Here is a 26,250-nt window from a genome sequence, read left to right on the forward strand (position 1 = left end):
AGACCGGGCGGGACTCGAACCGGCACAAGCCCCCTCGCCTGCAGCTGCGGGCCATGCCCGCTCCCGACCCCGGACGCTGAGGCTGGGCGCCGGAGGAGTTGGGAGTTCCAGAGCGTCGTGTGTTAAATCTCGGATGGGACCCCCACCCCCGGCCGCTCGCCGGGGCGCTCACCCCGGGACGGTCTGCAGAGGGGTCCACGGCGCCGCACGGGGGGTGTGGACCGGGGCCGGAGCTGCACCCCAGCAGTGGTTCCCGGGGCCGTCACGACGGACCCCAGCCGGGAGAGTTGCCCGAGCAGCGATGTCCCGAGCTCTGGCTCTTTGGACGCTAGTATCAAACACCCTAGGCTTTACGGTTGTTAAAGGCTCGGACTTCCCTTTACCGACCTAGGCGGCCGGGACCAGCCCGTGCAGGCCGTTTCCCATAAAGCAGGATGCACATACACCTACCTCGCAAACCGTCAGCACCTGGTGGGGACATAACGCCAAGCTAAGTGGGAAGCATGGATCCACGAATAAGTTGTCTCTTAACTTTCATCAGGATCCCCCTACAGGTTAGGTTCACAGCCTCGGCTTGCTTGGAGGGCACTGGGAGCCTCCCCCTCTTCTCTGCTCAGAGTCACATCAGAGGGTAAGTCGGAAAGGATTGCTATAAAATCTTAGACACCTTCGTTGAAGCTGTTATTTCTTGACATACCCCCCACCCAGGTGTAGACACTTCTCTAACCCTTCCCCCAGAGAACCCTGAGTGTTTCCATGTACAACACAGCTAAACAACATCCATGTGGGCCTCACCTTACTCTACTCTACTCTACTCTTACTCTACTCCTCCTGCTTTGAAAGGGTCTTTGAGTTTGGGGGGAACGAAGAAGAACTGTCAAGGGGCAAGATCAGGGCAGTAAGGTGGATGGAATAAATGTTCCCAACAGAGTTCCCAGAGGACAGCCTTTGCCATCCTTGAAGAACGAACAGGAACCACTTGGGGGTTGAGAGGGGAATGTCCTCAGCACAACTGTCTTGGCCTTTTTCTCACCAGTGCAGTTTTCTTAAAATTTCTTTCTAATAAACCTAGTGATCATCCTGCGTCCTTAGAGAAAATCTATCAAGATGGCCCCTTTGGAACTGCCCCTCACCCCCCCAAGAGTCGCCCTAACCTACTGGGCTGACCCCTTGACCTTGCATGCAATTGGCCCAGCAGGTCCTCTTGGAAGCCCTTGTTTGGATTGGACTTTCTGTTGGAGGCACTCAGAGGAGTCTCAGACAAGTGTCTTACTGGGGAGATTCACCTGCAGTCAATTGTAGAAATGTATTTGAACGCATTATGTCGGGCATAAACCAGTGCATGTATGAATTGGAACCCTAGAAGCAACACTTTTTTTACTTGCCCCTGGTCATTTTCATTAACAACCAAAGGGTACCACTCTCAAATGATGTTCATATATATATTTATGTTTATATATATAAAATATACCTGCCCCGAAGGATTCTGAAAACTGCCCCACAAAGCAACAGAACAAAACCTCAAAGCCACCATCCCTCTCTCTCACCTTACTCTACAATCCAGGTGGGAAAACTGCAGAAACAAGAACTGCTCCACCTTCTAGCTGTGTAACAGCTTGGTGGCAGGGTGAAATTTAGAACCCGGTCCCCAGCCACCTGCCATGTAAGTGACATATTAAAAAGAACCTGCACTTGCCCACCTGGGTTGGGGTCCTCCTCTCTCTCTGCAGTCTGGAACCACACACTTCCTCTAAGCCTGCTTTGCTTACATACCAAATGGCAGGGAGAGAGGGCCGAAAGCAGATTAGCCAGAGGACTGTAAACCCTTTGGTTGATGACAGGAATTGAGAACTAGCTGCTAGCTCTCTTCCTTCAGCCACACTTTCAGGGTTGAGTATGCTTGCATTTCAGTTGCTTGATACATTTTCACTCTCTCTATAGTAGAAATTGCCACAGGTGGAAGGTGGATGCATTTCCCCTCAACTGACATCCGTCAGACATCACTTACATGCAAAGTTCTGTGCTGTGTGTAGGTTCCTGTGGTCTCTGGATGGAACCCCTCCGGAGCCCCAGCCGAGGACCCTTTGGCCACCCTCAAGAGAACCACCTCTTTGCTGTGATCCAGCAGTTGGCAGCGCCACCTCACTTCAGTCCTTGTAATTTGGAAGCATTGCAATACCTGCGAATGCCCTTTTAAGTGTACTGGTTGCATTTGGCTGAATGAACGCTTGTATTCTGCCTCAGGGAATGTATACTCCTCGAAGGACCTCTCTTTAAGTTCTCTCCGCAGTATGATCTAGTTGGGTACTTACTACGAATGGAAAGGCAAGAAAAGCTTTATAGCCCAGCTCTCTGTTTACGAAATTGGTCTTTGCAAGATCTGAGAGTGGACTGTGTGTGTGCTTTGTACCCGGGCACTTTCAGGTGCAATCGGTAACTACAAGGCATTCCTTGGTCCTTGGGAGTGAAATCTAATTTTACATTTAGATGATTTTTTTTTTCCTTTTTGAAGCCAGGCCTACTTTGTCTTCTCTCTACTTCCATTTGTGCTTTACTCCTGGGCCATATTTTTTTAAGTGGGGTTTCAAACAAGCTATTTCAAGATAGGTCATTGATGGTTATTTATTTATTTATTTATTTTGTCACTTTTTCGTCGAAGACATGCCTAGCTGCCATTCCGAGTATCTGATGGGCACAAGACAGCCAGAGTGAGCCCAGAGCTAATGTGAGGGTTTTCATTGTGCAGCTTGGTTATGAGTAAGGAGACCCGTGGTTTCCATTAGGCCCCTGGGCCTCAGTTTTGCTTTTGAAAGACTATAAGAAACATTGAAACCCATAGCTCCTGCCCACCCTCCTTATGGGGCATGAGGAAAGCGAGTCCTGAAGTGACCAGCTCCGAAAGCCAAGGCTAACTTGGAGCAGAACTAGGAGTAAGATGCACATTCCAGGCTAAGCCACTTGATCATCTCAGGGCTTTCTAGTATTGAGCTTCTGGAAATCTCCTTGCATAATTATACATTCATGGCTAGGTAGTTCCAAACACAGGCTTGAAAGTATAAATGAAACCCTAGGGAGGGACTCATCTCAGTCCAGCAATTACCACCTTGTTGTGAAAAGGGTTCAGCGAAGGAGTAGTTCCAGTGGTAACAAGTCGACTCATTGGAGAGAGAAGCTCCCATGTTCAACCATTAACAAGAAAACTCATCAGGGTCTTTGAGGAAATTCTTTCTCTGAGGTTCTGTATGGATCTGTGAATTGCAGCGTTTTGGGGTTAAGTAGTCTGAGTGATGTCTCAAAGCATTCTGGGACTTCAGGAGCCAGACTCGTTGCAAAATAGTGTTTTCAAGGCGAAGGGCAGTGTTCACTGAAAGCCTGTGCCCTAAAGCGATACTCGGGTGCTTTGAACAGAAAAGATGAGAGACTCCTTAGTATTCTCAATTTAGCCCAATAATTATTCAGCTTTACTTTGGGATTGCGCACCACTCTGCTCAAACTCAGAGCATGAAGACTAATGAAGAGGCTGAGGCCAATAGTAGACAGTTGGAAATCACCGAGGAATGATAGAGTGTAAGATGGGAGCCTGAATCGCTTGGCTAATGGTCTGTGGGTGCCAGGAGTGACTAGCTCTAGAGAACAGAGGCGCCTGGGTGGAACGGGCCTAATGATCAGCTGCTAAGTGAAATATCAGTGTTCCAACATGCCAGCCACTGACAAGCAGCTCTGTAAAGATTACATCCTTGGAGGTGCCGTGGGTCAGTTTGACTCTGGCCTGGGAGGTTGCCATGAGTTAGAATCTACTGGAAAGCAATGGGTTTGGCTCGGTAGCAGATACCACGTAAGTTATGAGGGCACAACTGGAGGTGAAAAGACTTTTCTTGGGGGCTATATTCAGGTGTGTGAGAGAGAAAAGCTACGAATTCTTAAGATAGTAGTTTCGATAGAGATCACTGCGGTAGTTTTTAATTATGTATTTAAATCTTGCTTTCTCTGAAAGGTGTCATCGCTTTCTCCTGTCCCCTGTCCCTACTGCTCATGTTATTAGCATCTTGGAGTGCTCACAACTAATTGTAACACAGGAAAGGGGAGACAGAATGAAATGGTGGAAGGAGCTACCAAGTGCCGTCATTGGTTCCTTGGCAAGACACGGGAGTTCTTGTTTATTTGGATGCCATACCCTTAAATCAGGATGCGGATGGCTCCTGTGTCCTGCCCCCTAAGTGTGCCACAGGGTCTCTGAGTCAGAGTTTGCGCTCAGAAGCCAGCCCTTTAGGAGCAGTGACGGGCACCTCTAAATTGGGGGTTGGTCAGAGACCTGGGGTCGTGTTCTGGCTGGGACAACAATCACCCTGGGCCTCAGGGTTGAGAGGAACCGGTGGGAAGGCATCGATGCTATATCAGGATTCTCCCAGGTCTGTACTGAAGCTGGACCCACCATCCTAGGTTGTGTTCTTAGCCAGGTGGGATCTACAGGCATTCTGGACCTGCATGCCCAGCAGGGTAGCGCTGCTCTGAGGCCCTGCACTAAAAAGCATCAAGTGAGAAACGTTGAGGATCCAGCAGCTTTCATGCCAAGGTTGTCAGTTCATAACAGCGTAAAGAAAGCAAGTTGGAAACTTGGGGCGGGGTGGGAAGGGAAGAGGACACCGATGCTTTACTCACCTCCCTCCAGGACACCAGTGCTTGTTAATGTATGCTGAGTAGCTTAGCTATTATCCACCCACGCCCCACTAGCAGGAAAACATTTTTAACCAAGGATCTACTGAATGCTAAGCACTGCGCTAACTCAGCCCACACAACTCCATGTTGGACGCTTGTCGACCAGAAAGGAGCAAGGACAGGAGGAAGGAAAAGAATGAGGAGGAAATGGAGGCAGCATGGCAAGTGTGATCTGTTGACCTCTGTGTGCCTCCTCCCTGCCCCCTGCGCCCCCACCCGCACGCGCACACACACACACACACACACACACACACACACACACACCCCTTGCTGAGTAAGGGCTTTGCTCACTGACCTCCATCAGGCTTTGAAATCTGATTCATTCTCCAGGCCCACCTTCTATACTGTCGCTGAAGATTTGTGTTCAGCTTGAGACTTGAGTCATGGCAAGGTATGCATGTCATGTGATCTACAGGCTTTCCAATGGCTGTTTTTTCTTTCTGTTTCTGAAACTGATCGCCAGATCTTTCTGGCCCCAAGCTTCAACCTCTTAGCAGCCAAGTGTGTCAACTGTTTTCACCACCCCAGGGACTCAATATTCAACTCAACTAACTCCCATTCCCTCTAGGGAAACCCTGGGGAATTTTAAATTAAGAACCGGTAGCCTAAAACAGGGTTCTCACCAGCCTTCTATTTCACACCCTACTCTAACTTAGGGTCACCTGGCTCTCATGATACTCCCTTAGTTTTGCCAAGATTGAAAAAATAATAATTACATGAATAGCAATGAGTACAAAGAAGAAGAAAATGTTTAGAGTTGATTGTGGTCACAACTGTACAGCTCGTCTTGATGTGATTGATTATTGAATAGTATGATGTGGATAAAGGGCTAGTAAAACTTGAAAAAAAACAAAATGAAAACTAACTTGAATTCCCTTAAACCTCACATGACGTGTGTGATACTTCAGTGAGTAGAAACCAGAGGAGAAGCGAACTGACAGATGAAAACGGCAACGTGAAAAGCAAGGAGGCCAATGTTGAAAAACCCCTGGTACAGCAGTTCTCAGCCTGTGGGTCATGACCTCTTTGGGGTCAAAAGCCCTTTCACAGGGGTCGCCCGATTCATAACAGTAGCAAAATGACAGTGATGAAGTAGCAACGAAGATAATTGTGTGATTGGGGGGCGTCACGACCACATGAGGAACTGTGGTAAAGGGTCACAGCCTCAGGAAGGTGGAGAACACTGCCCTATAGTTGAAGTTCCCATGATAAATTTCCCTTTAGTGCATGATGTCCAAGGTCAGGAACTTGATCTTTGTACTTGGAGGGAGGTAGTCTCCTATACCTTTTTAAAAAGCTTGAGAGTATAATTGTCATCTTCAGAAAAATCTCAAAAAATGCCTTGATGACCAAGGATTGAACAAAAATTAGAGCTTTGTAGAGGCGCTGGTGGTACAGGGGTGAGTATACCTGCCTTCTAAAACTTAAAGCATAGCAAAGGAATGTCGTATAATTGAAAATATGAGCTTTTAAAAACTTCCCATGTAACGTTTTATTGTTGTTTACTCAGTACCTAGTACTCCTAACGCCATTGCGGTAATTAAACCAGACTGAAGAAATGGGCTGGGAGGGGAATCTGTATCTGAGCGTGGCAGCATTTACCTGCCAGGTTTCCTGACTTTCTGTTGCTGCCGCCTGCTCCGACATTCCCACTGTACAGCCTAAAGGACTCCCGGCCTTCCAGAGTGCTGTTTGCAAATAGAGAATTGCAGTATATCATTTAAAAACAACAAAAGAACCAAACAGCATGATTTTAAAAGAGGAAGGAGGATATACTATTGACAAATGGAGATCTTGGGGGCACACACAGCTTTGCAGTCCTCTCAGGTACAAGATCGCATATTTCTTTTGAGCTTTCAAAAAGCAGCGTGAACCCTGACACACTGGCTAGTAGGTACATTTCCGTATCCACGGGTTAATAAATAGATAGCTACCAAGTGCCATTGTGAAGCCAACAAAAACGTGTGTTTCATGAATCCCAACAGCACCTGCGTGCTATTGAAAAGTGGGACTGCGTGAGAGGAGGAGGCATTTGCCAGGAGTCAGCAGTGCTCCCGGCCACCAGGATGTGTGGAGTTTTGTAGGGACACTGGCCCTGAAGGAATCGGCACAGCAGTGCGCACTCACAGTTCAGCGACACGGCTCCTCGAGCTGTTGAGGACCGCCATTAGCACTTGCAAGTAGTTTTCAATTGAGTAAACTGGAGGCTTTTAAGAAATTAAATTGGGTTCAAAGCACTTCCTTCAATAGCTTATATTCATATTTCAGGGAGTAGGAATGGAAAGGAATGGTGTTAGACTCTGTCACTCATTCATTATTTTGTTGTGGTTTTGGTTTTTCTTAATTGGCAAGTGAGGTTTACTTAAAGGAGAAGTCACCAGAAATAGCACAGAAACCCTCCTAACTGAAAGCCTCCCAGAGTGTGGGATGAGACGGGGAGGTGACGTCGCTGTCACTCAGTGATGCTGACTTCAGCTTCTGGCTCAGCACTTCTGCAAATATTCATCTGCGATCTCCTCCGGTTGCCCCACAAAGGCAGTAAAGCTGCGTGAGTCGTTCAAGAAGGCCCTTTTCATCCAGGAACACAAGGGGCTCTCCTGCTCCCTTCTGCTGGTGGTAATCTGCTGTACAGTTGCATCTTACCAACCACCGACGCTGCTTCTCGCCCACACGAGCCGAGCCGAGCCGCGCTTTCAGTGGCCCTGAAGACTTGCACATTCCCACTCCAGTGAGATCGCACTGTTGTCTTCGCTGGTTTCCAGTCATGACCTGCCCGAACCTCTCCCATTGCTCACGTGTGCGTAGTGGATGGCCATAGACTTCTCAGAGCTGTTGGCCACGCACTTCAGCAGACTTGCAGACTGCTCTGGATTCACGTAAGTCCGCACACATTGAGTTAAAAGGAGTGCTGGCAATTGTGTGTTCGTGCAGCGTTGTTGCTTTAGTCTCTCTTCCACTTCAGATAAAACCTCGCCCATCTGCTCCCAGAGTGGCACGTCTCTGAATCCATCCTGTGTCCATCTTTTGAATTGTGACTTCTGAATGCAGTTCTGCAATGGGCTTCCATAGAGGAGGCTTGGATTTGATGCTCTGTATTTTCCTTGCGACTAACCTTAGAATGTAAACTTCAAAATAACTTGCTTGGGAGATTTTCATCCTATAATTTCTAGAAGGTGGTGTCCATCCCAGCCGCGAGACTGAGAATTTGACAATGACATTGGATCTCCGTAGAAATGCTTTCATAAGCGGACTGAGAGCATGGATTCGAGCTAAAGAACCTCCGTTCATTTGTGGAGCCTTCCACTCTGCACCTCCTCACACAGTGCTGGATGTGAGGGCCATGCCAGTAGCCAGCGCTGACTGCACACCTCTTGCACAGGGAAGCATCTTCACGGTGCTGCTCACGCCGTCGTCCATCATCGTCAGTGTCAGAGCTGGGGGTGGAAGGAACGGGAGGTGAGCGAGGGTTCCCTCAGGCAAGCGGCCATGGACATAGTGATTCCAGACTGCTGTCCCCAGCAGGGACATGGAGGTGGCGTTGACAGGCAGCGGCAGAAGGAGCAAACCCCACGGAGAAAGAAGGACAGCAGACTAGGCCCTGTACTCACACCGTCCTGATGGCTTCCCCAAGCAACCTCGTCATCATTTATTGAGCTCTTACCAGTGGGCAGGGACTGAACCACATCTTCCCACCTAGGGAGACTTCTCTGTCATCGAGTTGTGAGCCACGGAGTCTTCATGGACAGGTTTTTGGAAGTAGATCACCAGGCCTTTCTTTCTAGTCTGTTTGTCTGCAAACTGCTGAAACCTTCACCATGGTGACCCTGCTGTCATCTGAAACACTGGTGGCACAACTTCCAGTACCATAGCAACCACAAACCACGACATTACAGCCAAGTGACAGGTGCCTGCCCACGTGTGTGTAGAGCAGCATCCAAGGTCTCCTTAGCTAATGCAGGCACTGGTACAAAGCCGCAAAGGGCCATTTTCCCCAGGAGAGTGCTAGGTGATTAGGTGGGGCAGGCTGGTCCTATGAGGAGAAGAGGGCAGAGAGGTGGGGAAGGGTGGCACAGGGAAATTAGCAACTGGGCTCTTAGTTTCTCTTCTCACAAAGAGATGAGTTTTATGACGTGAGGAAATAGCTGGATAGTAAACATTCAGTAATCCACTGACTGTGGAGTCAGAAACCCTTGTGAGGCAAAATACCTCCCTGGTGATCAGGAATTTAGTAGCCTACTTTCTACTTCTTTCTTAACATGTGGCAGCCCTGCAGTAGAGGCCACAAGGACCTCCGACTTCATACATGTGTGTTCTCCCCGAACTTCCTCTCTGCTCGTGGCGTCCCGCTGCCACGGAATCCATGCAGTCCCTGTGCTTAGGTCAAGTCTACCATTGATTCCCCGTCACCTCCTCCTCTTGGCTCTGCTCCTGCCTCTCTTGCCCCGTTGTTAATGCTTCAGAATTGTTTTTGTCCAGCCCCAGAGGCAGGATAATAGAATATGGGGGAAATTTGGGGCTTTGGCATCAAACAGCCAAGACTAAAGCCCTGGATTTCCTACATCCTGTGGGGTTTTTTATTAAGCTACTTCACTTCCCTAAGCTTTGAGTTTCTAAGTTTATGGAATGAGAGTTACGCTTTGGTCCAGGCACCATGGGAACTAGGTTTTTAGAAAATGTACTTACTAGAACATATACAAAAGAAATAAGCACCAAGCCTCCACAAGGACTTGGCTAGCACTGTTCAAAGCAGCATTGTGTAGAATAGCCCCCCTGGAACCCACCACTCCTCTGTCAGTTTGTCCCACCTTCGGAGCTTGTGTGTGGCTGTAAGTGATGCCACTGCGATGTTAAGTATCAGCAGGCTTCCCCTGTGGGACACAGCTTTTAGAGGAGTTTTTAGACTAGGACTAGGAATAGGGGCTTCGTTTTACAGTTGGCCAATGAAAGCCTTGTGAGTGGCTGCCGAACATTGATACAGTGCTGGACGAGGAGGCCCCCAGGTTAGAACCCTCAAAATACGACGACGGGGGAAGGGCTGCTCCCCAGAGTAGCATCAGCCCTAATGACCTGGGTGAAAGAAAACGTGTAGAACCTTCCTTTGCTGATAGGACAGCGACTTAAAAATAAGCTGCTGTTAAAAAGGATGCATTTTGAAGGAACTTGGCCTTCCCCTGCTTGAGTTTACTGAAGTGCATTTCACCTGCAGTGAGTCCTTCATTCGTGTGTGTGTGTGTGTGTGTGTGTGTGTGTGTGTGTGTGTGTGTGTGTTTATAGGGCAGCATCCAAGTCCTCAATCAATGCGTATTGATTCCATGTTCTAATTAGCTCCCACACTGGTGTTTTGTGTATTCACGTAGCCTGTCCTCAGGACCCCCACATTTCCCAGTGCTGGGATTGCTTGTGAGGCCCACACCTTTCAGGTCGGTCTTCCTGACTTTCTGACGTGCAGAGCCATGCAGATCTCTGTCTCAGGTGTGTGCTATTTTGGGTGGAAACCTGTGAGCATGATGTTCACATAGTGGCTTCTTAAAGGTCAGCCCCGTCCTACCTCTGCGAGCCCCGCCTCTCCAGTCCTCAGCGTGGAGTGCAGCTGTGAGTTGGCCCCTGGTTCATGGTGACCCCTGCACAGCAGAACAAAGTGCCGCCCAGCCCCGGGCCACCCGCTGCTCCGTTTCTGATGGACTTGTTGTGGTCACAGAAGGTTTCTTTGACTTTCAGAAGTAGCTCTCCAGGTCCTTCTTCCTAGTCAGCCTTTGTCTGGAAGCTGTGGGGAAAGCTGTCAAGCATCCTAGCGGCACACAGGCTTCAAGTGGTGGCTGTGCCTGATGTACAGGGTTTGGGCATTGAACCCAGGTGAAAATTCTACCGCCCACCAGTGCCCTCCTCCAACCTCATAACTACCTGGCATTCTTAGAGCCCACTGTTGCCTTCTCTCACCTCCGTGCTGCTGACCATCCCGCCCCCATCTTTCGCCTTTTTCTCATCCGCCGGCTGGTTCCTTCAATCCCGGGCACTCCATTCAGGCCTTCCTGCAGCTGATCGAGCCCCTCCTCCCAGGCCAGACTTCGTTCCTTTCTGGCTGTCTCCTGTGTTCTCATGACCGTGTCTGCTCCTCTTTATCACAGCAGGTATTTCTCTCTGTTACCAAAAACTCAAGCACGCCCTCCATCAAGTCAATTCCAGCTCACAGTGACTCTCGAGGACAAAGTAGCGCTGCCCCTGTGGGGTTTCCGAGACTGACTCTTGCCTTGTGTAGAAGCCTCATCTCTTCTGCCCAGCAGCTGGTGATTTCAGAAGGCTGAGCCAGGCGGTAGCCATAGCCACTGTGCCCTAGGACTCTCCTCCCGTACCATGGTCACACAGGAAGCGTTCAGTCATGGTTCATAGAATAATGGAGTTGCCGGTCTGAAAACCCGCTGGAACTTACAGACTCGTGAACCACCTTATCGTAACCTCCTACCATGTTATTAACAGGTGAAGATGCTGGAAGCAGATCTGGTTTCAAAGATGCTGCGGGCTGTTCTACAGTCTCACAAGAATGGAATAGCTTTGCCCCGGCTCCAAGGAGAGTACCGATCGCTGACTGGAGACTGGATCCCGTTCAAGCAGCTAGGTCACCCTACACTGGAGGCCTACCTACGGAGTGTGCCAGCAGTCGCCAGGGTAGAGACCAGTCGATCTGGAGAGGTAAGAAGGCTCAAGCCGTTCCTATGCCTACCTGGCACTTCTAATTCCCGACACAGAATAGAGCCAGACCGAATGATCAGAGCTAAGTGGAGGCTTGAGTGGCAGCCTTGGCACAGCCCATAACTCTCGTGGCTCCTGTCCCCCTTAGGTTCTTTTCATTGTAACAATTAAGATTTTTTACCCCATTAAATACAAACATTTACAGTTGAAAGTTAACCCAGTCTCACCATTCAAGCAAAATATCTGTACCTTAACAGCCACCCATTTGCAAACCTGCCCCAGTGGTTTTTACCAAGGTCATACTGAGTGTCAAATCTTTGAGATGCTCCTGGTCTGACCTCACCCATGTGCACCTATCTCATCTGATTCAATTCCCAACTGAGCTTTCCTCATTGGAGATTGTAAGGGCCTCTCCTACACGCCCCTTCTCTCTGGAGCTTGGTACCACCTTCCTGCCAAGATGATCATGTTAGTCCACACTTTAAAATCTTTTGGTTTCTCTGGAAGAAAATACTTTATATAGCATCTGGGCAGTTTGTCAGTAGCAGACAAACTTTTTTTGCATGTACTTTATGGGCCGGCAATTCACCATCTGCCTGTTTGCTCATCCCACCACCCAAAAGAAGAGCTGAAAAGCCTGCAAACTGTGACAGAGGACATTTCTGGGGTCACATGGTGGGGAGGCAGCGCAGTCTGAACCCCCCAAAATGTTAATTTAGGTAGAAAAGAAGCATTTGCTCCCGCGTTATCAAGGGGCGAGAGACATGAGAGTCTGTAGCCAGCTTGATGGGTAGACAGGTGCACTCTGGACTGGACCTCTGGGCAGCCGCGAGCTAAGAGCTGCTTTCTCGCCTCCCCTGCCTGTCGTGAGCAGATAACCTGCTATGCCGTGGCGTGCACAGAAACGGCACGCATCGCCCAGCTGGTGGCTCGCCAGAGGAGTTCTAAAAGGAAAGCGGGGCGGCAAGTTAATTGCCAAATGAGAGTGAAGAAAACCATGCCGTTTTTCCTAGAAGGTAAGGACTTCTTTTAGGCTAAAGCCTGTAAACCCGCTGGTGAATACCTTAGCTATAATACAGGACTCTGGGGGCGTTAACATTCACGCGTCAAGAGAAAAACCTGAAAGCTAATGTTTCCATTTGAAATGGCTACGTGACTGTGGGGAACATGATTTAGCAAATGCAATGATAAGCATGAGACATCGCAGAGCCAACCTTGATGACACTTCCAAGGACACGGTGTGCTTTTCATCTGTTAGGTTGTTTTGGTGGGGGCGGGGGGAGAGGCTCCTCTAGAGACATGTTGAGCTAACCAAGAACTTAACTATCTATGTCTTTTATTTGCTAACCTCTGTTTTTAAAAAAGGTCTGAGTTCAGCAGTGTACTTAATTATTGTAGACAACTCGGCCTGTGTTTCCTGAGCACTTAAACTGCCAAGGTCCAGCTCTGATAGTACAGAACAGGAGAGGATCCAATGACACACTGAGCATTTTAGACAAGGGACTGCGAGTGTCTTGGCAAAAGGGAGACTTGAGCCTAAATCTCAAAAGAAGGGTCGAATGTGGAGGGTGGGCCCACGGGTTGGCCAGGCTTGCGTGGCAGCCATTGAGTTTCCACCCGGTGAGTGGAGGAACGTCAGTAGTCCGTCTAGAGCAGCGGTTCTCCGCCTTCCTCAGGCCGCGACCCTTTCACACCGTTCCTCGTGTGGTGGGGACCCCAGCCATAACATTATGTTCTTTGCTACTTCATCGCTGTCATTTTGCTGCTGTTATGAATCGGGCGACCTCTGTGAAAGGGTCGTTCCACCCCCAAAGGGGTCCCGACCCCCAGGTTGAGAACCGCTGGTCTAGCAGGTGCCGGCACAGGCTGAGGAGCTTCGTCTGGTCAATACTTGGCAATCTCCTTTTCCCCTCGTGACTCACCCTCCAGTGGCAACCTCCTCCTGTTCTTTCCAACCATTCTGAGAGCAGAGGCCCACGGACAAAAGGCAACACACCAGGGCCTGGGGAAACGAATCAAGGGTCTCATGTGTGCCTCACTTCACAGGAAAGCCCAAAGCAACCCTCAGGCAGCCAGGATTCTCATCAGATTTTCCCATCAGCAAGAAGCCTACTCCACCACTGTTGAGAGAGAAAGGAACCGCTCTTGGAGTGAAGTCGGGTGCTGAAATGCCTCCTTACCCATTCCACACAACGGTCGGCAGTGAGATATTCAGCAGTGCCCCGGCGCAGAGACACGTGGTCTTGCCCACCACCAACAGGTATGCAGCCGTCAGCACAAAGGAGGCTTTGGTGAACCCAGGGTAGGAACTATGGAAGATTATGTTCCAGGTAAGAGAGAGAGGCTTTCTGGTGTGTCGAAGCAGAGAAACACATCTTCTGGGGAGCCCACTTTCCCTCTATAAGGGTGTCTCCATCCCGCTTCTCCTCTGCATCGTTGGCAAGCGCTCCCCGTAAAATTCATTTTTAAAGTTCTCATGAGTTATCCTCGGACTATACTTTAGCACAGTATTGTTCTGCTAAGAGTCGGACACGCTGTTTCTGAAACCCCTTCTAAGTTCAGTAAAATCTGATTGTGCCGCATATTGCACCGGTGACCGTGCGGCGGCGCCACCCCTCCGTGCATCAGCTCACGGGACCGGCTGTCAGAGGACAGCCTGAGATAAGTTCCCAGTTTCTGTGCTGCCATTCATGAACCACGTTAAAGTGGTTTTGACACGGTGGTTTCCCCATTTCTCCCATGAGAATGTTAAGCCAAATGACCTGAACATTTTGTGATCTTTTTGCACAAAGTCACTCAGGAGTAGACACACTAGGATCCATCAGCAAAACCCAGTCCACTTATTCTTGTAAATAAAGGTTTATTGGCACCTGTATACGCTCCTTTGGACTGCTGGGGTTTCAGTTTCCTGTTTTTGTTATTGTTCTATGCATACATTCCCTGGGGTGAAGGATGCACAGGTTCTCTGTTGAGTTCTTGCAACTTTCCATGACTCTATAATGACTTCAAATGATATAAAGATAGATAGATAGACAGACAGACAGAGGACAGCAAACACCTCCCATATAATTTTAGTTTAGAGTTTCTGGAATCTTGGGTCTTAAAGCTGTCAAAGTGCATTTAGACGGATTATGCTACAGACAATTTTAATTATAGGCTAAGATGTTGTAAAACTTGTTCATCAAAATATTTTTTAAGTTGTGGACAGGGTAAAAATTTACAGAGCAAATTGGTTTTCCATCCAACAATTTAAACACTTTGTTTTATCCCTCGTATGTTTTATCCCTTGTGATGTTGATTGGAATCCCCACAATGTCCAGCTCCCCCCCCACCCCCGCTCCCACCTGTGTGTCTGTTTCCACTCCTCCTCCTTCCTGCCTCTCAGCTTCATCCCCGAGCCTGAGCTACCCTTGATCTTGTCTGGTCAGTTGCTCTAAGGAGGGCATCCCCCCTGGGGTTAGTGTTCACTTTACAAGCGTCTTTCTTGTTCTTCGCTGAAAATGGAGTCATTTCCGGCATGGAAGGCGTCTGAGAGCCATAGTCCCTGGAGTTCCATCAATCTCTTACCATGACTCACCTTGAGTTGGGTTCCATTTCTGTCCCCACCCTATCCAGGCCCTCCTGCGGTGGTCCCTCGCGGTAGCCACGCTCCATCTTGTCCTCGAGTCTCAGGTGTCTGGGGACTTTGGTTTGCGTGGCTCCTGAGTCCTCTGCGCGGATTGGTTCCCTATGGTTTTCTTCACCCTTCTGTGCTCCAGACAGAGAGAGACCAGTCATTGCACCTTGGATGGCTGTGGAAGAAACCCTGGTGGCGTAGTGGTTACGTGCTGGGCCACTAGCCACAAGGCCAGCAGTCTGAGACCACCAGCTGCCCTGAAGTGGAGACTCTCTATTCCTGAGAAGAATTGCAGTCGGAATTGACTCAGTGGCAGTGAATTGGGTGGTGGTGTGGTTCTGACCATCACAAACTTTCAAGGCCCCCGTCATGATTCATCAAAGCGAGCTATAGAGCGCTGTCTTTGTGAGCTCTGTTCTGCCGCTTTGCCTTGGGGTCTCCAGAGACTGTGGTCCTAAGGCTCCAGCCTCAGTGACTCATTCCCTCAAGGGATTCAGTTATAGCTAAGAAATTTGTATGACTTTTTACAGTGAATGTATAACCGTGCGTATTTTCTGCAGCACATTACATATACGTGTGGAAATACCCTCTGTCAATCTGATGTGTATTTGTGGGTAGAAAACTGTTCACCTTCCTACACCTGCTCAGTTTGTCTGCACTCATCGATGATTTTGACTGCCGCTATTCCACGATTGTGCCTGGAAGAGTATTTACCTGCGGCACCTTTAATTCTGTGCTCCTTCCAGTGCCTTCCTTTGTCTTACCAGTTTCATTTTTTTAGAGCATAATGCAAATATAGATTTGTGTTTTCAGATAAATCTAAATACCACCTAGTGCAGCGGTTCTCAACCTGTAGGTCATGAGCCCCTTTGGGGGTCGAACAACCCTTTTACAGGATCACCCGATTCATAACGTAGCAAAATTACAGTAATGAAGTAACAACGAAAATAATTTTATGGTTGGGGGGGTCACCCCAACCTGAGGAACTGTTTTAAAGGGTCACAGCATCAGGAAGGTTGAGAACCACTGACCTAGTGGCACATATTATTGACAGGTGTTTTAGTGTTAAAAGGAAAAAAAAGTTACTCTCATCAAAATACAACACTAGAAGTTTTGTCTTTAATTTCTATTTCTGAAAGATGACTGTAGTAAAACACAGTTATGGCAGGTACTTAACTTTAGACTGATGGAACCTTTTGAAAGGCTGTAAATGCTTTTTCCCAGGGGAGAAAAGAGCCATGCACACCACAGACATGTGTCTTCGTACACATGCACACAGCTTCCGACCCTGGTTCTGGGAGTTGGGGCCCCTGAGGTTCACTATGAAGAATTCTAGTTTGGTTAAGGACACGTGTGTCACTTGATTAACTAGAAAGTTGCAGACAATGTAGCATATCCCACATTCTCCCTTGTAAATTTAAGGTTACCTTGTGACATCATCTCCAGTAAAATACAAAGATGAGTCGGGGTAGATAGGTAAGCGGTTTATGGTTTCCCTGATATACAGGAGGGAAGGGAAGCGTTTAGCTCTAAAATAGTAAAACCTGTGATCATTGTATTTTGTTAAAGTGACAAGATTACTAAGTAAGATCTTTAAAATATCTTTACCTAAACTGAAGGGTGTGTGTGTGTGTGTGTGTGCGCACACACTTGTGCATGCTGAAGGACGAGGTGTCCAGCAGGTAAGCAGAGAGACGGGATTGCTGTTTGTACATTGTGGTGAGTAAGAGCGTGAGTCTCCAAAATAACGAAACCCACTGTCCCCGAGTCTGTTCTCCCTGCAGGACAGGAATAAAGGGCTGTCTGTCTGTCATTGAAAAGGCACTTCGTTGAAAAAGCTCTCTTTCAAATATTAAGCTAAAGTAAATGAATATGAACCTATTGTTGATGTCTGAGCCCTTGAATGTTTACAACTTACTAAATATTAGTATTTATAGAATTCACTCCAAAAATTACATGCATTGCGTGGTTCTGATTACAAAAAATTTATGGCATGAAACATTTGCAAAGTACAAGAAGGTAAAAAGAAGAAGAAAATAATCACTTTTAACCCAGACATAATTTTAAAAACACCTTTTGTAAATTGTGCCATAACTATTTTATAACTTGTGAACATTTTTATGGTATTCCGCACACTTTGGTATTACCATTGTTAATGTCGGGGGAGCCCATTGTTCAGCCCCCATTGTTGTGCTGTAAAGGAGTCTCACAGTTATAACCCTGCGCTACGCATCCTTGTAGAAAAGTCCTTGACTGTATTCGTGACTAGTTCCTTAGAATGAGTTGCCCAAAACAGGAATTCTGGGCAGCGGGACACATGTTAGGGCGTCAGTGCTAATTCGTGCTGCAAACAGTTTGCGCATCGCGTCTTCTTCCAGAAGTGAACGGAGTGCGTGCTCCTCAGACCCTGGCTAAGGTCGCGCTTCTCTTTTCAGTTCTCTACTCTGAAGGGGGCAAACGTGCCTGTGGTGTCATTTTGATTTTGATCCTGAGCGGGTAGGCATTCCATCGGGTACTTCAACGCTTTGTAGATACTGCGTGAGCTGCATGGCTCTGCCTCTCCGCCCAATGCTTCTACGAGCTTTCCTCTTCCTATCTTGTAAACGTGGTTGGTTTGTTTTAATTTTTTTAATATCATTTTATTGGGGGCTCTTACAGCAATCCATACATCAATTGTATCAAGCATATTTGTACATGTTTGTTGCTATCATTATTTTCTAAACATTTACTTTTTATTTGAGCCCTTGGTATCAGCGTCTCTTTTTTCCCTCTCTCCCCCCGCCCACCTTCGTGACCCCTTGATAAATTATAAATTATTATTATTTTCATATCTTACACTGACCACTATCTCCCTTCCCCCATGATTTCTGTTGTTAATGCCCTGCGGGGTGGGGGTTGTGGTTATGTGTTGATCATTGTGATCGGTTTTCCCTCCTCTCCCCACCTTCCCCCTACCCTCCTGTTATTGCTACTCCTATTTCTGTTCCTGAGGGCGTTATCGGACCTGGATTCTGTGTGTCTTGAGCTCTTAGCTATACCAGTGTACGTGCTCTGGTCTAGGCCAAAGTGAAAGGCAGGACTGGGGTCATGATAGTGGGGGGTGAGGAAACCTCAAGGAAGCAGAAGAATAGTGTGTGTTTCATCGGAGCTATACTGTGTCCTGGTTGACTCATCCCTTCCTTGTGACCCTTTTGTGTGGGGATGTCCCATTGTCTACAGATGGGTTTTGTGTCTCTGCTCCACTGCGCCCCCCCCCCCTTGTTCTTAGCAATATGCTTGCTTGTTTGTTTGTTTTGGTTCTTCTGATGCCTATTTTTTTAAAAAATCATTCTGTTGGGGGCTCATACAATTCTTATCACAATCCATACATCTATCCTTTGTGTCAAGCACATTTGTACATTTGTTGCCCTCATCATTCTCAAAAAATTTTCTTTCTACCTGAGCCCTTGGTATCAGTTCATTTTCCCCCTTCCTCCCCGACCCTTCCTTCCTCACGAACCCTTGATAATGTATAAATTATCACCGTGTCTTACACTGTCCAACATCTCCCTTCGCCCTTTTCTGTTGTCCGTCCCTCAGGCAGGGGGTTATATGTAGATCCTTGTGATCGGTTCCCCATTTCTCCCCGACCTTCCCTCCGCCCTCCCAGTATCGCCACTCTCACCACTGGCCCTGAGGGGTTCATCTGACCTGGATTCCATGTGTTTCCAGTTCCTATCTGTACCAGTGTACATCCTCTGGTCTAGCCGGATATGTAAGGTAGAATTGGGGTCATGATAGTGGGGTCAAACCACGTGATACTGGGGAGGGGGAGCATTAAAGAACTAGAAGAAAGTTGTGTGTTTCATCGGTGCTATATTGCACCCTTACCAGCTAGTCTCTTCCCCTTAGCCCTTCTGTAAGGGGATTTCCAGTTGGGCTTTGGGTCCCCACTCCGCACTCCCCCTCATTCACAATGATAATGATTTTTTGTTCTTTGATACCTGGTACCTGATCCTATCGACACCTCATGATCACACAAGTTGGTATGCTTCTTCCATGTGGGCTTTGTTGCTTCTGAGCTAGATGGCCGCTTGTTTACCTTCAAGGCTTTAAGACCCCAGATGCTATATCTTTTGATAGCCAGGCACCATCAGCTTTCTTCACCACATTTGTGTATGTACACACTTTGTCTTCAGCGATCATGTTGGGAAGGTGAGCATCATGGAATGCCAGTTTAATAGAACAAAGTGTTCTTGCTTTGAGGGAGGACTTGAGTGGAGGCCCAATGTAAACGTAGTTTATAAATTAAGGACATTAATTCTTGCCAATAGTATGTGGACAATATTTTTACAGGTTTTTTTTGTGTGTTTGTGGTGTTTTCTGTTCAAAAATATTCACATTTTACCTAGTCATGGCAATTAGTCTCTGCCTTCATCACTTCTGCCCTTGGATAGTGTACTTAGAGAAGCATTTCTACCCCCGCATGATGTAATCTGCCTTCTGTTTCCCATTAGCGTTTTTAATGACTTTGTGTTTTGCCTTTCAATCTTGAGTTCAACCAGAACTCATTTTGCCATACATTGTGCACAGCGTGGATCCTTTGCTGTGAACTCTGTGGCAGAGTTGGCCTGCTAACCACAAGGTTAGCAGTTCAATACCGCTTGGAGACGAGGCTTTCTACTTCTGTAATGGTTACAGTTTCAGAAACCCACAGGGGCAATTCTACCCTGCCCTACAGGATCCCTGTGAGTCGGAATCGACTCAGTGGCACTGAGTGGGTTTTTGGTTTGGTTTTGTGTGCTATTTTGGTTTGGTGAGTCCACATCAGCTCAGCAGCAGTGGGTGGATTTTTCTGCTGGTTTGAAATTCATCTTTACCAATATGAAATTCTTAAAAATACAGGGCTCCATTTCTGGGCTCCCTCCAACATAATTGCTCCCTGTTTGTTTGTTTTTTTTACAGTGCCACGTTAATCATAGTATTCATATTTCTCCTCTTCCATCTCCCAATTTGGTTAGTTACTCCAGTGCAGACCTTTACTACACCTGTTGCCCCATCATAGCACTCAGTCGACTTTGCTGAAGCAGACTACCACAGACTTACCCATTTAACATAACCTTCATTTATTTATGCTATGGCTTCTGTGGGTCAGGAATCCAGCTGGGTCCTCTGCTTCAGGCTCTTACTTAGCAGGGGTCTTCTCTGAAGGCCCAGCTGAAGAAGAATCTGCTTTCAGACCCACTCACAGGGTTGTTGGCAGAACTGATTTCCTTCTGGTGGTTCCTTAAGGCCTAGCTGGCTGTTGGCCAAAGACTACCTTTAGCCCCTTGCTACCCAGGCCTCCTCAGTGGGGCAGTTTGTCTCACCAGGGCCAGAGAAGGAGACATTCTTCTAGCAAGATGGAAGTTAGAAGCTTATGTACTTTAATGAGTCGTAATCTCCTCAGCCTTGAAGAAGTCTATTGATTAGAGACAAAGTGCTCCAGGAAAGTGAATTACAGAAGGCCTTGAATGTCAGGAGACAAGATTTACCTTGGAGACAGCTTACCCCACAGCCCACTTTGTCAGCACGCCATAGAGCTCACGGGAATAGGAGCAGGTCAGCTCCACACCACTGCCTGGCACACTGCTTGCTACACAGGAAGTGCTGTGAGTAGCAAGTATCTGTGAGTAAAGAGTGCTTTGCTAATCAGCAGCATATGCGTAGATGTGCCTCTTTAAGAAGTGAGTTTTAATCTTTTTTACGTATTATTAGAAAATTAGCCGAATCCCCATCATGGTGTCATATGATGTCTGCTTTTCTCGCATCCGTGCAGCTCTCCTGAATATCTGTCTGTGGCTCTGTGGACAGTTTTCTTTTCTTTTTAAAAAACCATTTTATTGGGGGCTTGCACAACTCTTATCACAATACATACATACATACATACATATATACATACATACATTGTGTCAAGCACATTTGTACATTTGTTGCCATCATCATTCTCAAAACAGTTTTCTTTATACTTGAGCCCTTGGTATCAGCTCCTCATCCCCACCCCCAACCCTCCTTCCCTCACGGACCCTTGATAGTTTATAAATTATTATTTTGTCATGTCTTACGCTGTCCGATGTCTCCCTTCACCCACTTTTCTGTTGTCTGTCCCCCCAGGGAGGGTGTTATATGTAGATCCTTGTAATCGGTTCCCCTTTTCTCCCCCACCTTCCACTTCCCTTTCTGGTATCGCTACTCTCATTATTGGTCCTGAGGGGTTTATCTGTCCTGGATTCCCTGTGTTTCCAGCTCTTATGTGTACTCATGTTCATGTACATGCTCTGGTCTAGCTATATTTGTAAGACCCCAGATGCTATATCTTTTGATAGCCTGGCACCATCAGCTTTCTTCACCACATTTGTTTATGTACCCACTTTTGTCTTCAGCGATCATGTCGGGAAGGTGAGCATCATGGAATGCCAGTTTAATAGAACAAAGTGTTCTTGCATTGAGGGAGTACTTGAGTGGAGCCCAATGGTGTGGACAGTTTTCTTTGATCGCCATCAGACCAAAGCTTGAGCCAAAGCAGTCCCTTCCCAGTGTCTTTACATTTTGCTCACATCCCTCTGCCTCCCACTACAGCCTTCTATTCTGACTCAAAGCAGGGAAGGTTCCAGTTTCTGTTATTAGGGCTGATGCAAGGGAACAGAGCGTGGGCTCCCTACCAGTCTGTAAAGGTAGGCATTGGGTCTGTTCTCAGCATCTTCTGTTACTGCTCATGTCCATTGATACACAAGTATGATTCTCTCATCATTGCATGGCATCATAATGAAATAAGCTTTCTTTGTGACCTAAAATCTAGTCATTGCTTTTAGAATGAAAATATTGTGAGGAGATATGCTTCTTTTCAAAGAATTGGTCTATTTCTTAGTGTATCCCATACAATTCAAACATTGGGGAAACACGTACTCTGTCCCAATCACACATTTGAGTCTTGTGCCCACTCTGGATAAGATAAAGTCATCAATTCATTCATGCAACTCATCCTTCCAACACTCGGCTCCCCCTTGCTTGCACCAAGCAGTGCTGTCGGTACTGGGAACGCAGATTATTAGAGTCTTGTGTGGGGGAGACACTTGAACACAAATGATTCCGTGTGTGTGTGTGTGTGTGTGTGTGTGTGTGTGTGTGTGTGTGTTTTGTTATATGTAGAAAACTTCCTCCCACAAATACCTGGTATCACCTATATCAGTGGTTCTCAACTTGTGGATCATGGTCCCTTTGGGAGTCGAACGACCCTTTCATAGGGGCCGTCCAAGACCATCGGAAAACACATAAATATTTCACAATATATAATTACATATTGTTTTGTGATTAATCACTATACTTTAATGATTCAATTTGTAACAATGAAAATATATCCTGCATAACAGATATTTACATGACGATTCATAACAGTAATATATTTGCAGTTATGGAGTAGCAATGAAAATAATTGTGTGGTTGGGGATCCCCACCACATGAAGGACAGTATGAAAGGGTCGGGCAAAAGGAAGGTGGAGAACCCCTGATCTCCATGAACATTCTTGTGATGAGGGCCCAAGGAGGGGTCAGTTTCTTCTCTTCCAGAAGGCTGTATGAACAGTCACTCCCTTCTCTGCTTTAAAAACCACTTTTAATAGAGGCCGTTTCTGCGCCATCTGCTGTTTGACTCATCTACCTGACTATTTTAAATATTAGGAATTTACAGGGTGCTTTGATAGCTGTCAATGCAAGTCTTTGTTGTTATCTTTCAGCATATTCTTTGTTTCCCATGATTTTTATTCTTTGCATGGTTTCCTTTATTTTGCTTGGCTAGCCCCGTAAAAGGGATTGGTTATAACCCCAGATGCCCATGTTCTGAAAGATACTTTTAAGAAGTAATGATATTAAAACTGAGTTTAAGGGTAGCTTTTACCTGAAGTGAATGAGAGCATTCGTGGGTGAATAGGAAGCATGAAAGGAAATGCCAAGTGTCATATTTGCCAAGTTTGAAACATTTTAGGGCCTTGTTTCACTGTCTAAAATCAGGTGCTAAATTCAAAGCACATTATTTAAAACGTAATGGAGACTTTGCCGTTTGAAAGTTCATTTTATGTGTTTTTCGCACCTTAGGTTTAGTCCAAAGACATCTCTTCCACCAGCGTTTCAGATGCATCTGTCAAGAACTTGTGCTATGGACAGGAGCGGTATGTTTCCTAAATTTTATCTTCGTGAAACTGGCGTCAGGAGACTGGGATGGCAGCCTTTCCCATCTGATCTCACCTTCCGTTACTCTCCTCTCGTATCCCCTCCTTAATCATAAAGTGTCACTCTTACTCGGCTTTCAGGCCTTTCTCACACCAGCCCTCTGCTTCATGTCCCCGAGTCACCTGCAGTGCTGAGTGTCAACAGGCTACAGAGTGGGGAGCCCCCTGCTCTAGACTTAAAATTCATAACCTTGGACTTAAATTCAAGAGTTTAAAGTCCCCTCCTGTTTAAAAGCTGTCATCCTAAATGGAGCGCCATGACCACTAGGTATCTAAACATAAATGAACACTGACACAGGCTATAAAGTCCTGACGGGCTCTCCGTCAGGAACCAGCCGGAGACATAATGAAGTCCAGGAACCTGCCGGCCAACCGTCTGCTCGCTTGTTCAATCCTCTCACCACTGAGGGTCACTGTTGGCAGCTCCAGGGCAGAAGCTGCAGGACATTGAAGGGTGACCTTGAGCAATGGGCTGCTTCCAGTGTGGCTCTTACTGAGGTGAACGCGTTCTTTTATCCCAGTTTGGCTTTTGCTGACAAGACTTACTTTCACACATGCATTTCTGAAGCAGCACGAGTCGATCCATTCCACTTATGAAAATCAGTCAGACAGTACATGATTTTTGCTTCTTTGACTCACTTTTATCTGTGCCTTGTCTGAAACCCTTTGAGAGAATTAAATTCCGAGCAACTTTTTCTAGAGAACCAGGCAGCTTGTTGAAGGAGGCTTGCAAACTGCCTGGCGCAGGTGAGATGCCGGCGTCGGCGTCCACACAGCTGCCCCTTCATGCCGACAGGCTAGGTTACTCCACTGGTTGGTTTAACCATAGAGGCAGCAGCTGAGCTGACCCCAACTCCGGGCCTGCTGCTGACTCAGTAAAGTTGAGCTCTGGCCAGCTGTGAGAGACTCGTCTTTTCTCTCTCCCGGTTCTTTCACATCATTATCTTCGAAGCACTTAAATGAATTAGCTGTGCCTTTCATGGGAAGCTCAGTGAACAGCCAGCACCCTGCTCTGGCTGAGCGTAATGCATTATCGGCGGGGCCCTGGCTGGGGGTGGGGTCGGGGAGTCCGTGCCCCGACATCTTGGGAGAACCAACTGTCCTCATTTTCCCAAACCAACCTCTCCATCACCACCAGCCAGGGAGAAAGTGAAATAACAGGATCAGACCCCCGCTGGGACACTGACTAAAATATGCATATGTTGTGCTTGTAGGTGAAAACACGTGGTATATTCTGGTCTACATCCCAATGAAGCTTAGAAGAGGTTTAGAATGGATTCCATAGTGCTTAAACTACCAGAGCTGCCACTACAGGGAACACTGCAGTGCCAGAGACTATTCTCTGAGTGTGTTCACCCTGCCGTCAAGTATAAAGTAAATGTGAAAAAGAGAGCCAACTAAAACTTGATAAATATTACTTAAGAATATTGTCAGCGATTGTCTGTGGACCACACACATGTTATTTTATGTTTATAAGCTGAGGCCAGGATGGTTATTGTGGGTGGAGCCATTGCTGAGGAACCCTGGTGGTTACAAGTTGGGCTGCTGACCACAGGGTCCCCGGTTTGAAACCACAGTTTGAGGCTTTCTACCCCCACAAAGAGTTACAGTCTCGGAAACCCACAGGGCAGCTCTCCCCTATCCTGTAGGGCCGCTGTGGGTTGGCATTGACGCCACGGCAGTGAGTTGAAAGGTTTTGAGTTGAGTGTATTGCTGAGTTGCTGTTAAAGGAGAAAATGGATTCTCCTTTGAAGCATGGGCTTCTTTTTTTCTTTTTCAGTCTTTTACAAAATGCTCTTTAATCTTATGATTAAGAGCATGATTCTTACACTTTGTGGACCATAGTTTATATTCTGTATTGCAAATAGCCCAACAGTGTTTAAAGGTTAACTTTTCTTAGTTGCATGTGGAAAATAGTTGGTTAAATGAACACCATCCGTTTCATCGCAAACCGTCCTGATGTTTAGATTAGATTAGAAAGCCCACCTTTGGGAAACGAAGGGGCTAGGCTCCCTCTGTGGGCTGTGGCCCTGCCAGCTGTCTCGGAGTTAAGCTTCAGGAGGGGCTTTTCCTGATACCGCTGCGTCCTTTGGCCCACAGGCCCCGCAGGAGAGCTGAGCCGAAAGACAGGTAACGTACTCAGTGGTGGGGATCATCGAAGATGTTATGCAGCCTGGTTAATTCTATGATTTTTTTTTTTAATTTGAAGATAATTTAAATCAGACTGTTGAAAAACCAAATATCGCCCCACCTGCCTCTTACCCTTATAAAATGGATGAGGTGCAAAACCGCATCAAGGAAATATTGAGCAAGCATAACAATGGCATTTGGATATCTAAACTGCCACAGTTTTACAAAGAGCTATATAAAGAAGAACTTAACCGAGGAGTGTTACAGCAATTTGAACACTGGCCTCACATTTGCACGGTATGTTTTCCTTATTCCTCCCGCCTCGTGCCTCTCCCCACTCTCCTCTCCGGTTGTGCATCCTTAGTCAGATCACCTCTTAGCCAGGGCGCGGCAGCCCCTTCCCTATTGCTCCGTCAAGCTTTCCCTCTGAGATGAACACGTCTTGTCTCAACTAATCAGGGAATATATCAAAGTTGAGGGCCCTATGTATTATCATTGTTTGGGTTATTTATTTTGTTTTATTGAATTATTTTTAAACGAGTCTACCATATGAAAGTACACCAAAAAATTCATGAACAAAATTAAAGCAGATGCATTTCTCAGTATACGCCCCATCGAGTTCAAGCCAATTTTAGGAGTGGTGATCAAAAAGAACTCCAACTCATGGCCATTGAATCGAGGCCGACTCCTGGCGACCTGTCGGACAGGGTGGAACTGCCCCTGCCTGAGACTGCCACTCTTTATGGGAGTAGAAAGTTGCCTCTTTGTCTTGGTAAAGTGATGTTACCAGCCACCTAAGAACTGTGTGACAGTCCTAGGAATTTAACCGTGTCAAATTTTCTTGCATTGTTAACTGCG

At 47.0% G+C, this 26,250-nt stretch overlaps 1 protein-coding gene and 1 pseudogene across 1 annotated transcript in view; one reads left to right on the forward strand and one right to left on the reverse strand.

Annotated features, from left to right (window-relative positions):
- Positions 1-7,218: 7,218 nt before the first annotated feature.
- LOC101660907 lies at positions 7,219-8,204 on the reverse strand (annotated as a pseudogene).
- Positions 8,205-11,196: 2,992 nt separating this feature from the next.
- Positions 11,197-26,250, forward strand: part of TDRD7 (tudor domain containing 7) — a 45,108-nt gene continuing 30,054 nt past the window's right edge. Inside the window, exons 1-5 of the mRNA XM_004710993.2 lie at positions 11,197-11,403; positions 12,278-12,419; positions 13,450-13,663; positions 23,129-23,202; positions 25,472-25,689. Of these exons, the coding sequence (XP_004711050.1) occupies positions 11,197-11,403; positions 12,278-12,419; positions 13,450-13,663; positions 23,129-23,202; positions 25,472-25,689 (855 nt within the window). The remainder of the gene's footprint in view (positions 11,404-12,277; positions 12,420-13,449; positions 13,664-23,128; positions 23,203-25,471; positions 25,690-26,250) is intronic.

Source organism: Echinops telfairi, unplaced genomic scaffold (assembly GCF_000313985.2).
Source record: "Echinops telfairi isolate 266 unplaced genomic scaffold, ASM31398v2 ScPeMD7_7410;HRSCAF=8448, whole genome shotgun sequence".
Taxonomy (NCBI): domain Eukaryota; kingdom Metazoa; phylum Chordata; class Mammalia; order Afrosoricida; family Tenrecidae; genus Echinops; species Echinops telfairi.